This window comes from Manacus vitellinus, unplaced genomic scaffold (assembly GCF_001715985.3).
Source record: "Manacus vitellinus isolate BGI_N305 unplaced genomic scaffold, ASM171598v3 scaffold_7_pilon, whole genome shotgun sequence".
NCBI lineage: Eukaryota > Metazoa > Chordata > Aves > Passeriformes > Pipridae > Manacus > Manacus vitellinus.
The window spans coordinates 27,734,495-27,746,514 of NW_021940813.1; the positions used below are offsets into that span (position 1 = coordinate 27,734,495).

At 36.7% G+C, this 12,020-nt stretch overlaps 1 protein-coding gene across 3 annotated transcripts in view; it reads left to right on the forward strand.

The window, feature by feature from the left end:
- The first annotated feature begins 2,870 nt into the window (after positions 1-2,870).
- REV1 (REV1 DNA directed polymerase) overlaps positions 2,871-12,020 on the forward strand; it is a 45,310-nt gene continuing 36,160 nt past the window's right edge. For 2 of the 3 annotated variants that reach the window (XM_018084050.2, XM_018084051.1), the window contains exons 1-3: positions 2,876-3,239; positions 3,988-4,120; positions 5,862-6,030. In XM_018084050.2, coding sequence (XP_017939539.1) covers positions 3,183-3,239; positions 3,988-4,120; positions 5,862-6,030 — 359 coding nt within the window. In that variant the 5' untranslated portion in view covers positions 2,876-3,182. Of the gene's footprint in view, positions 3,240-3,987; positions 4,121-5,861; positions 6,031-12,020 lie in introns of all 3 variants that reach the window. The other variant, XM_018084047.2, reaches the window with a different exon arrangement.

Sequence of the window (12,020 nt, forward strand, 5' to 3'; positions counted from 1 at the left end):
CTCTAGAAATAACGTAAAAACTAGTAACTGGTGGTTCACTTTCACTGAGTCTCTATACATTTGTGCTCTTCAATTTGTGAAAACAGAGAAAACTGTTCTGAAACAAGTTAGATACTATAAGAAAGAGCTACAAGGAAAATGAATTCTTGTCTGAAATTTGCCTGCTTGTGATGGGTGTTTGAAGTCCCATCTTGATTTCCAGTCACCCACACACTCTCAACCCCCTACTTCAAGGGTTCTTTACAAAGCATTTCTCTTACTTATCCCTTCATCATGATTCCTGTAGAGGGAGTATCATATCTTCCTTACATTTTTTATTTCATGACACAGTGAGCATATTTAAAATCTTGCTTAAATTTTCCTTTGATTGAATGTATTCTGTGCAAGATATCTCTCATGCTCATTTGTTCCTTAGATTTCAGCAAGGCAGCTGTAGAGGTTACCTTCATTTTCAAGGAAAAATTCGCACTGTAAGTGCAAGTCTTTAGCAATGAGGTGTCTTTGTAGTCTCTAGAAACCTTGACTCATCATTCAGTTCCTGGAACTACAAAGGGAGAAATTAGTTTCCCAGGTTTTCATATCAGCATTAAGAAAATAAACCATGACCCTCAAGACTTGAGCCAGAGGCATCTAGTAATCACTGAAGCACCGTATTCCTAACTTGTATGTTTGGAATTTAAGTGGACTGGCTTAAGTGGACTAAATCAAAAATCGCATCTGCCAAGGAAATGGTATATCATTATCAGATGTTTTAAGTAGGCATTACAGCCTAGTTTCTCTAGTTTTTCAGGCTCTAGGAAGACGACTTCTGAGCAGTTGATTTGTCATGTTTTTGGCACGCTGACCTAAAGTAGCTTTGTTTGTCCCATTTCTGATTTTAACCAAACTAGGCACATACCCATGATTCTTACTTGGATTGGCCTTCACTAGTTGTGTTGTTCAGCTCTAATGGCTTTTAGACTAGAGATATTTCTTCCTCTGTGTCCTCAATAAAAATTAAACGTGTTTCAAGATTTCAGAAAAGCTTGCCCTTATGAAGGCAGTTCTTCAGTTTATCAGGCATTAGTTAGTTCAGTTTAATTTAAGCAGGAGGTTGCCTGTTTAGGGGTCAGAGTTAACTACCTATCAAATCCTATCTTCTTGGTGATTGGAGTTGTGATTCAGAGTGTGCATTTCATACAGTCTTTGGCCTTTTTCAGAGTAAGAGTTTATTTTTGTATGAGGTCTTTTTGATAGACATAGAATCATAGAACAGCCCAGATTGGAAGTGACCTCAAAAGACTAATCCAACTTTTCATGAGTAAGGAAGCCTAGATGAGATTATCTAACACCCTGTCCAATTGCAACTTGAAAATCTCCAGTGATGAGGATTCTACCATGTCCCTGTGTTCCAGTGATTGATTGTTCTCACTCCAAAAAATATTTTTCTTATGTCAAGAAGAAACCTGGTGCAGCTTGTATCCATTGCCTCTCATCCTCTCCGTGTGGCTCCTTATGAAGACAGAGCCTCTCTCCTTTTTGTAGCCACTTTGTCATCCTTTATTAAGAGAGAGAAAGGGTAGTTAGTAGTATAAATTGTGGTGTCTCTTATGAGCTCGTACACTGATATCTGTAGTATCTAAAAACAGATGACATCTTCGTTAATGGATGGGGTTTTTTTGAACTTGCACTTTTCTTCAAGAATTTCTTAGCCAGAAGTGATAGATGTCAAAGTTGACTTCAGCTGTGGAAAAATACAAATTTTCAATAGGAAAGAAATCATCAAGCCATTTCTAGTATATACTGTCCTCTACAGGAAAAAAGTCAATTTTGTATTTTATGTGGTCATCTAGCTCATCTCCTCTCATTTTTCTCAGTGCTTCCTAAGAGTTCTGTGGTATCTATTACATATAATCGAAACCACTAAAAGTTAATTTCAGAAGGCCCAATGTCTTGGAAATAGGTCTCTGAGTAAGAAAGGCAGGTACCTAGAGAGAAAATACAGTAATCTGAGGAGGGATTGCTTTGTTGTGGTTGTTGGTGTAGAGTTCATCTCCTTGACATGTGATTAATCTTCATAATTATATACATGTGTGTCGATTATGTATCAAGCTACAGCAACTATAAGAATAGAACCACGTGCATCACAGTCTTCTTGTGTTTGCAGAGGTCCCGAAACATAAAACAGAATCTTGTCTTTTCAAGATAGTTGTACTTGCTTTGACTATAATCTGTGGTTACCAAAGCGAGAGATTTAATAGCAGGCCTCTTACAGGTCACTCTGTAATAGTGACCTGTTATTACATCATTAATCAATATTTTAAAATAAGTGTTAAAACAGCTATAGTAAATGTGAGTCACTTGGATGCAGGGAACAGTTGGCCACAGTCCAAAATTTTCTATCCAGGAGTTCTGTTCCAGCCAACTAATAGCTTATCTGGGGACACTGCTGTGTTCCGCTCGTGGTCCAGGGATAAGTGTCTTGCATAAAGGAAAATTGCAGTTTGGCTGGTTGTGTTTATTTATTTATTATTAAGCAATACAAACAAACAAAAAGCCCCGAAGAATCACATCACAAACCTAACTATAGATCTTCCTAGGTCATTTAAACAGCTGGCTTTTTGTTGACTGTAAGATAGCCTTTGGTGTTTTTGCTTTTGTGTGTTGTATTGCATTGGAGCAGCAAGTCTTAGGACATTTTATAAGCAGCTGTAAATCCATTGGTGGAATTAATCCAGTCTGTAATACCAGGAGGAGTTTGCCTGCATCACACCATGTATATGGTATCAAATAGGAAATAAAAGAATGTTTATGACTTGGGCAATGTTTTGCATGAATGTTAGCAGTTGTGTTTAAGAACCTTTTATTACTCCTTTTTTTTATGGAAGATGTGTGGTGAACAGGAAGAATCTAATTATTTGTATTGAAAACTGAACATTGTAAGGAGTTTTTTGTGTTGAGGGAGAATACAATAAAATGTACATGTGTGGTTTTTGATACATAGAAGGAACTACAGTATGCATTGCTACAAAACTGAGGAACTAGTTTTTATGCACTTTTGCATTTCTAGATTGTCTGTGAAACTCAGATACTTCAGTGAACCCCTTTGAAAAAAATGTAATATTTTTGATTATCTGTAAATGACCTGAAATGCTGAACATTTAATTGATCAAGCATTGTTCTTCCTATGCAGAAGCTTCAGGATGAGGCGGGGTGGATGGCGGAAACGGGCTGCCGAAGGCGATGGATGGGGAATATGGGTATGTTCAAAACAAAGTGTGGATGGGGAATATGGGTATGTTCAAAGCAAAGTGTCTTTTTTTTTAAAGAGGTAAATGGCACTGTGGTTAAAAGGCTTTTACAATTTTTTTATGTGCTAAAGGGATGCCGTAAATGAAATGCTTTTGCTTTGCTTGAAAATGCATAATTAAGTTCAAAAGAAATTTTTGAGTTACGAAGTTTTGAAGTCTTTGTTAACAATAATCCACTAAATTGCATTATTAATAAGTGCAGACCCTTGAATAACTTTAAATCTCCATTTAAAAAATACACTAAGTAATTTTAAAACTATTTATGGTTGTCTCCACCACATTCTGTAGTTGGACAGACAATAACTGAGGCACCTAATTTACATAAATTACTACTGTCTCATGTATATTTAAGAACTGAAAATACACGGAACTACATTGTTTCTCTAGGCAATGAGCCCCAATTTAGCATCCAAACTTGCATTATCTCCTTATTTCTTCTTTCTTGTTATTTCATAAGAATTTTTAATATAGATAGAATCTTTTTCTATAGGAAAAAGATAAAAGAAGTATGAAATAAATCCTACCACGTTGCTAACAAGATGCAGTTATCTAGATAAGAGTTTATGGTGGAGGATTTGCTGCGTTTCATTTGGAAAATGAATGTCTTGCGAGTCAACCAAATTCAATATGAAGGAATGTATGTAAACATTAGGAAATAAGTCTAGCCTCATGGGTTGTGTTTTAACTTAAAAACTAGGGTGGGTACATGTCGGCAAAGGTTAAGAAATTGGAGGATCAGTTCCGGTCAGATTCAGTCATACAGCAGCAGAGGGATGGAAATGCATCAAGTATCTTCAGTGGAGTCGCCATCTACGTCAATGGCTTGACAGGTGAACTTTCTTTTTTTTTTGAGGATCTGTTTTGTGTTGTTCTAATGTTTATCATCCTAATAGGAGTGAAGAACTGTAAAATACATAAGTTTGCACCTAAGCAAATATGCAACAATTACTGTATATGTTTTGTATATTCCTTTGTTTTTCATTATTAAGGTTTTCAATATAAAATTACATTCTGAATATAAATATTGCTTTACTAAATCATTTACGTGAGAGATGACTACTAGAAATAGGAGTAGATTTTTCCATGTTCCATGATCTTATTATTTGAAATGAAACCTTTTTACTTCCTCCATATTCCTACATATATTAAATTTTTAATTTTCAAAAATATTGATGGTTGGGTTGTATGCCTTAAATCTACTTTTGGGTGGGTACATCAGGGTTTTCCTTCTCAGAGTGGCATAGTGCTTGGGACAGAGAACCCACTAATAGTGGAAGGAGGAACAAGAGAAGAGGTAAGACATATATGCATTATCTGTGATGGACTGGTAGGGCATGTTAGCTGGAATAAGGTTTTTAATCTACCCTACTTAAGTTCATGCTTCTCCTGGGTTCTGTAAAGCAGCTTAATAACCTTTTTGAAACTCCCCAGAAGCCTTTTTCAAGGATCTATGCCAGGAATGCTGTGACTGTTATGTAACTGATGTGTACAGCTTCTATGATATGGATTAATGCTGGTTTAAGCACAGGGCTCAAACGGACTGAAATAGGTTAAGGTGGATATGTTAAACTACTAATACATCTGAATCTGTTATTTAGTACAGGCAGTTTCTTTGGTGAAAATCTGGCATTTGTGTATTCTTCAAGGTAGTAGTGCCTAAATAGAGCTCTACAAGACATTTGTCCAAAAGGCTGGAGTAGGAAAGATAACACTTGGAGAAAATGTGTGCTACTTTTACTTATAAGGTAGAGGTATAATGAAATGTTAGACATATTTTGAGAATTGACAATATACTACTGGAAAAAATTGTAACTGTACACTTTAAAAAAATTTTCTTCCCTCCTGTATTGATCAATTTTTTTTTTAGTGCCTTATGCTAGATTCACTATTCAAGCATTGTTTGTACTGACTCAAACCTTTTGGGGCCAGTGTGACACCACTGCAAATGTTTTCAAAGCTGAAACTTCTTGCCTTCCCCCTGCCCCCCCCAGCCTCTGCTTGCAGAAGTACCCTTTTTAACACTATTCAGGAGATTAGAAGAGTTGTTAGTTTTTAAGATATTCACTGTTCCCAAAAACAATTCATGAATAACCTGGTGAGGAAAGAGTGAGTTAACTGCTTCAGTAAAGCAGAAATTTTATAGTAAAATTTGCTAAACCCTTTTTATAGTATTTATTTTCTATTACTTCTGGATATAAACTAGTTTCTCATACTCTGGTGAAAAGATATGTGAGTTAATCTAATTTGGTGTTATGTAGATGTTATGTTATGATTAAATTTACTTATTTTTTCCTGCCCTCCACCATAACATATTGTGGGAAGGTCCAGGACAATCCTCTATAGCAAGTAGAATGTTTACGTTTTGAATCAGTCTTTTAAAAAACACAGTTTTCTACATTTCTTAAAAAATGTTTTTCTGATTTGTTCTTTGAAGAACTTGTAAGGTTTTTCAGGAGAAAAACAGTGGTTTTCACTCTTTCTGATTGTGGCATCGTATTTATGAATTAAAGTTGATTTTCTTATTGTATTTGCTGACACAAAACAGGAATATTTCTGGGTTTAATTTTATAGATCCCTCAGCTGATGAATTAAGACGGCTAATGATGTTACATGGAGGCCAATACCATGTGTACTATTCCAGATCAAAAACAACTCACATCATTGCCACCAATCTTCCAAATGCCAAAATAAAAGAACTGAAAGGAGAAAAAGTAGTTCGACCAGAGTGGATCATGGAAAGGTGAGTTTAAGTCTGTTGCATTTGGAGATTTCTCCTTTTGGGCGGGAAAAAAAAATCTGAAAAAAAAAGCATTACAGAAGATTGCCTTTTGAGATTATGGGTTAGTTTAAAATTAATCTGTCTTTGTAACAGCTGTAAAAGTATCACTGTTACATTGAAGATTTGCTTCTTGGGGATTGTTCCATGAGAAACTTCGCTAAGAACAGTGAAAAAGTCTCAAGCGTATCAGGAAACTGAACATTATCCTAGTGATTCCATTTAGTATCCACCCAGCTGACCAGCTGTCATCTCAGAGTTAAATAAGCATTAGGTGATTGGTTTTTAACTTCTTGCTTTGTGCATTGCATAAGTTTCATTTCATCTGTAAATAAAGAAGGATGTCAATTGAAAAGCATTTTCATAAAATTGTAACTAATGCATGTCAACATTTATTATGTTGTAACTTTGTAACAAAACAAAATAAAAAATAATACCCCACATTTTATTTACAAAGAATTTATGTTCTTTGGTTCCTCCTCTGGAATATATAGGATCAATTAAAGTTGTCCTTAGATCCTTGAAAAGATGGTAGGCAAGCTCAGAGCAGGTAATCTGGTTTGTATCTGTCTGCTTCCATCTGAGGAACCTGTGGGAAATAGAACGGGCAGGAATATGTTCTGGAAATTATTCTGTCAGTGTCACGCTATTCTTGAGTAACCTCTTTCCTAGATGACCAGCAGAAACACGCAAGGAACTGTTCTGCATATGTACTTGGGAAATCCTATTTGCAGTTCCTGTTTTCAGTTTGCTCATTTTCGGTCCTTAGAATTCAATTGTTTCATATCATGTATCTTTAAGGTAATTTTTTTAAACTTCAGTCAGAAATTACAAGTTTTTGTTTCAAAGAGATTTTAGATGGATTTTTAAACAGTTTTAGGGCCTCACCCCTGAGTTTAAGGACTTGAAAAATTGATTGTAGTTGTGGTTTTATTGGAAAGATTTGACTGTTGTCATTGGTGTCATTAGAGCTTGTTATGATTTTAACCAAGTTGGAAAAATCAGTTTGTATACATTCCGTAGAGACTTGCTAGAACTTAATATATGAAATCTAAAATTTTCTTTAATGATGTCTTGTGTTCAGTTCTGCATCACTTGGTTCTGGAAGGTGGTGCTTCCAGAGTAAGTCAGAAGAACAGAGTATAAACAGATAAAGGGTGTTGGGCACAAGGAAACAAGGAATTCACTGTCTCAGTAGAACAGGGTTCATATCAGAATCTGGAATAGAAGCTAATTTCACAATCACCACCTCTCTTTTCTTTTTTGTCTTCAAGAATGTTAAAGAATGCTCAGTAGTTAAAAACTACATCTCTGTATATGGCAGACAAAATTATGTTCCCCTTTAGATCAGTTGGTGGAAATCTGTGTTGTAGGTATAGAGGTTCCAAGTTTCACAGAATGGTTTGGGTTGGAAGGGACCTTAAACATCATCTAGTGCCAACCCCCCTGCCATGGGCAGGGACACCTTCCACTAGACCAGAAGTGTCTTACTCGAAGCTCCATTCAACCTGACCTTGAGCACTTCCAGGGATGGGGCATTCACAGCTTCTCTGGGCAACCTGTTTGTGTCTCACCATCCTCACAGTGAAGAATTTCTTTCTAATACCTAATCGAAACCTACCCTCTTTCAGTTTAAAGCCATTCCCCCTTGTCCTGTCACTATATGCCCTTGTAAAAAGCCCCTCTCTGGCTCTCTTGTAAGCAATATGGTGAGTTTGGGCTTTTTTAGTTTGGTTAAGAATCAACCCTAAAATGTTATTGTCACAAATTGCTGGTAAAAGCAGTGTCATTAGATATTCAGTCTTGTCATCCAAGGTTGCAAAATGAAAAGTTTTGTTTGTCTGTGGAGCTTTGATTTTTTTTCTTATGTGCACAGATTATGATTTAGTCCTTAATTACATAATCACATATTATCTTTTTTCTCTATGGTACCTGCCACATTCTCTGAACAGAAAAGCCTGAGTTCAGGTTGCAAACTGCTAATACAGTGACTTGGGTTTTGCTTCTCGACTCTGTAACCCTGTTCCTTACTTACTGCATGTGACTCGAATGCTTTGCTTATAATGGAATGAATTATTCCTGTCTTTTACTGGTGCTTATCACTATAGCATCTGTCTGCTTTCCTAAGATTAATGAACTTACCACAACACTTTATTACAATGGCTTTTGTTTTCATTTTTTATTTGAGAACCACCAAGACATTAATGTAAAACACCAAAAATGTTAATAATTTGGAATACACTGTGGGAACTATTTAAAATAAGATTATTCAGAATTGCTTATCCAAGCATGGTAAGGCATATGTTGAAGTTTATTGCTGCATTAAAAGCTTTGCTTATTATGAACTGTGGTCTGAGGTCAGACTCTAATAAACCTGATGTTAAATGCAAGTAGCTCTAGAATTTTGGTTTTATTAGCATCATATTTTGATTTTCAAATTGAGTGAATATTTTTTGTAAAGAACTGTGTTAATCTAACAAAAATGTGAAGAAAATAGTTTAAAATAATTTAAAAAAATATTAGTCTGGTATGACACTTGAATAAATAAAAGCTATCAGTCTTAGAAAAGTACAGCTTTTGGAAGAGATGCCACTTTACTTTGGCACAGTAATTTTTGTGGGGAAATAGTAAACTGAAGGGGAAGGAAATGGCTTTTATAGCTATATCAGAAGCAAATGGAGCAAACCTGCTCTTGAATAGTGGGGCAACCTCATGACAAAGGATATGGAATAAGCAGAGGTATTCAATACTGCCTTTTCTTCAGTGTTTAGTGGCAAGGTCTATTTTCACACCTTGAAGGCCTGTATGTCTAGTGGCAGAGTTTGGAGAAGAGAAGTGCTACCAAAGGTATACGAAGCATAAATTACAGTTCACTTAAGGAAACACTCTACTGTACCAGATAAAATGCACCCAAGGGAGCTGAAGAAGTTGACTGATACCAGTGCTATACCACTCTGGCATTTTTGAAAATTCGTGGCAATCAGATGAGGTTTTCCAGAAGACCAGATAAAAGGCAAATGTCACACTGTCTTCAGAAAGCAAAGGAGGCTTACAGGGAATCTAGGGAAGTTCAGTGTGATCAGCTTCATCACAGCCACTGAAGAATGGAAGATACCTTTCTGAAAGCTCTGTCTAGGGTAGCAAGTCATGCCCAACCACCCAGGTTGTCTTCTGTGGGTGAGGTGACTGAACAATGGGAGAGCAGTAGATTTGCTTTGACTACACTAGGGCTGTTGGCACAATTCCCTCTTGCATTAAGACAAATTGGGGAGATAACCAGTTGGATAGTGGGCTGCTAGCTGAGTGATGAACTGGCTTGACTGCCTCACTTAGACAGTAGTGGTAAACAGTTCAGAATCAAATTAGCAAATGCTTACAAGGGGCATTTCTGAAGGGTTGGTACCGAGGGCAGATGCAGTTTAATGTCTTCATTAAAACATGGATATTGGTGATGCAGTGAAAAGTACCTTTAGCAAGTTTGTGCATGATTTGGAAAAGAACAGTTGGTTATACTGGATAGCAGGGCTGCCCTTCAGAGAGTATCAACAAACTGGAGGAATGGGATGGCAGAAACTTGATGAAATTCAACAAAGTAAAATACGGAATCCTGAACACGAGACAGAATTTATTTCATGCAACCAGATAGGCTAGGGACTCACACCCTTGTAGAGAAGGACTTGAGAATCCAGGGGGACTACAAGGTGACCACGGAGCAGCAGTTGTGCCCCTGTGGAGATAGACACTAACAGCATATGGGGTTGCATTAGCAAGACCGTTGCCAGCAGGTCAAGGGAAGTGATTCTTCCAATCTGTTCAACACTTCTGAAGTTACATCTGGAGTTCTGTATCTGATTTTGCGCTTCACAGTAGGAGAAAGATATTCACAAGCTGCAGTGACTTCAGAGGAGTACCACTAATATGAATAGAGGCCTGAAAAATGATACATATCGAGAGACTGAGGAAGCTGGTTCTGTTATGCTTGGAGAGAAGACTAGGAGGAGGTCTGATTGTTGTCTTTTGTTACCTGTATGGAGGTTATGGAGAGCATGGAGCCAGATCTTCAAGATGCACAGCAAAAGGACAAGAGGCAATAGTCACAAGTTGCAGTGAAGAAAATTTTGACTGAATATGAGGAAAAGATTTTTCACAGTAACAGAGAGTAAGCAGTGGAACAGGTGCCTAGAGAGGTTGTGGAATTTCTGCCCTTGGAGATACTCAGCATTTGGGTGGACTCAGCCCTGACCAACCTGATCTGACTTTAAAGAAAACCCTACTTTGATCACTGTTTGGACTAGAGACCCCCAGAAGTCCTTTTCAACCTAATTTTTTCAGTGATTATGAGTTCTGTGATCCAGGGAATGTGAAACGAGGAAAGATACTGAATGACGCATCTAAAATAGGATTCCTATTGCTGTATCTTAATTACAGTTTGGTAAAAAACAACTGTGGATTCATCTAGTAATGCAGCTATTCCAGAGGCTAAAATCTTGAGGTCATGAACCAGTTCTTAAATAAATGTGGGCTTTTTAATCATCTTGAAATTGCAGCAATTATTTTGAAATATTATGTGATAGGAGAAAATGTCTAATCGGGCATTGTAAAAGCTTAGTTGCTGCATCACTACTTTCTGTACAAGAAAGCTTTTGAAATCTACCTGTGTATTTTTAACTCTGTTTGGCAATGTTAAATGTAAATTATATTCCTTTATGAATGTTATATATGTATGTATCAAACAATATTTAATTGGTATGTTTTTGAGGCTGTTCTTACTATCCTATTTCCATAGAAACCTTACCAGGTCTCTTTGTATATGCGTAACTAGTTTTAATTTATCTAATTGGGAAATGTGATCTCCCACTATATTCTTCTCTAATTGCAGCAAGAAAGCTCCCAAGGGCTTTTGTTCTACTGTTCAGCTCCCCTGGCAGTAGTACAGATCTGAGCTAGTTAAAAAGCACATCTCCAAGAGAAAGCATTCAGGTACTGAAGAACAGAAGAACAGTATCTGCTACTGAGCTTAATTCTCTTAAAATGTTTGAATCCAGTTGTATCTTCAAAACTAAATACTGCTATTAATCTGCTTTGATATGGGAGAGGTTCCTCTGCTCTAAGAAGTTTCAGCATCTCTGACCCAGTGTTCAGTGTGAAGAGTTGTATACAAAGAAGTGAAGTGTAGGCTGGGAAGGCTGTTATCTCTACTGCCAGCAACAATACTATTGTGTATTTTTGAGATGATGTCCCTTCTAAGTGTGTGACTTCCCTAAGGAATTTAGCAGTTACTTAAATATAATTGCAGTTTCAGTGGAAGAAGAAAAAGAAGAGGGAGATACATTGCAACACAACTGGAATGATTGCTGTAGATATTTATGGAAAGTGTGTTTAGAAATTATTTTTCTGTCTAGCTTGTATTAGTGTTTTTTCTCACAAGAAGGGGTAATTAGCCCTGTGGAATGGAAAAAGTAGTTCTTTTTTAATAGTGAACCCCATCCTATCTGACTTCCTTCAAATTCTACCCAAATTTGGTTAGAACATGTGCATTTGTGTTGTTCCAAGCTAAAGAGCTCAATCAGCATTGTTCAGGTGGAATAACCTGGACCACTCATCCTGGCTTTTTTGACTGTTTATTTTGGGGTTTAAATTAAATATTTAAGGTTTTTGTGTGCTTTGTATGTGTCAGTTGGAAAGAGAAATGGATGTAGACAAGAGAACAACATTACTGTGCAAATATCTTTTGTAGTACCAGTCACCACATCACAAATTACTTTTCAGTTCAATCCAGTTAGAGGTGGGAAAGGGGTTGTGGAAGGAACTGCAAGTATGGCTGAACAGCAAAAGGTAGTGACCAAAGTAATAGTTTGTTGCACATGAGGGTTTTGGGTTTTTTTTTAGCATAGAAGGTTGGGTTTTTTAAAAAATTTCTTACGCAGTAACCTGTTCCTTTTTTTTTTTGTTTC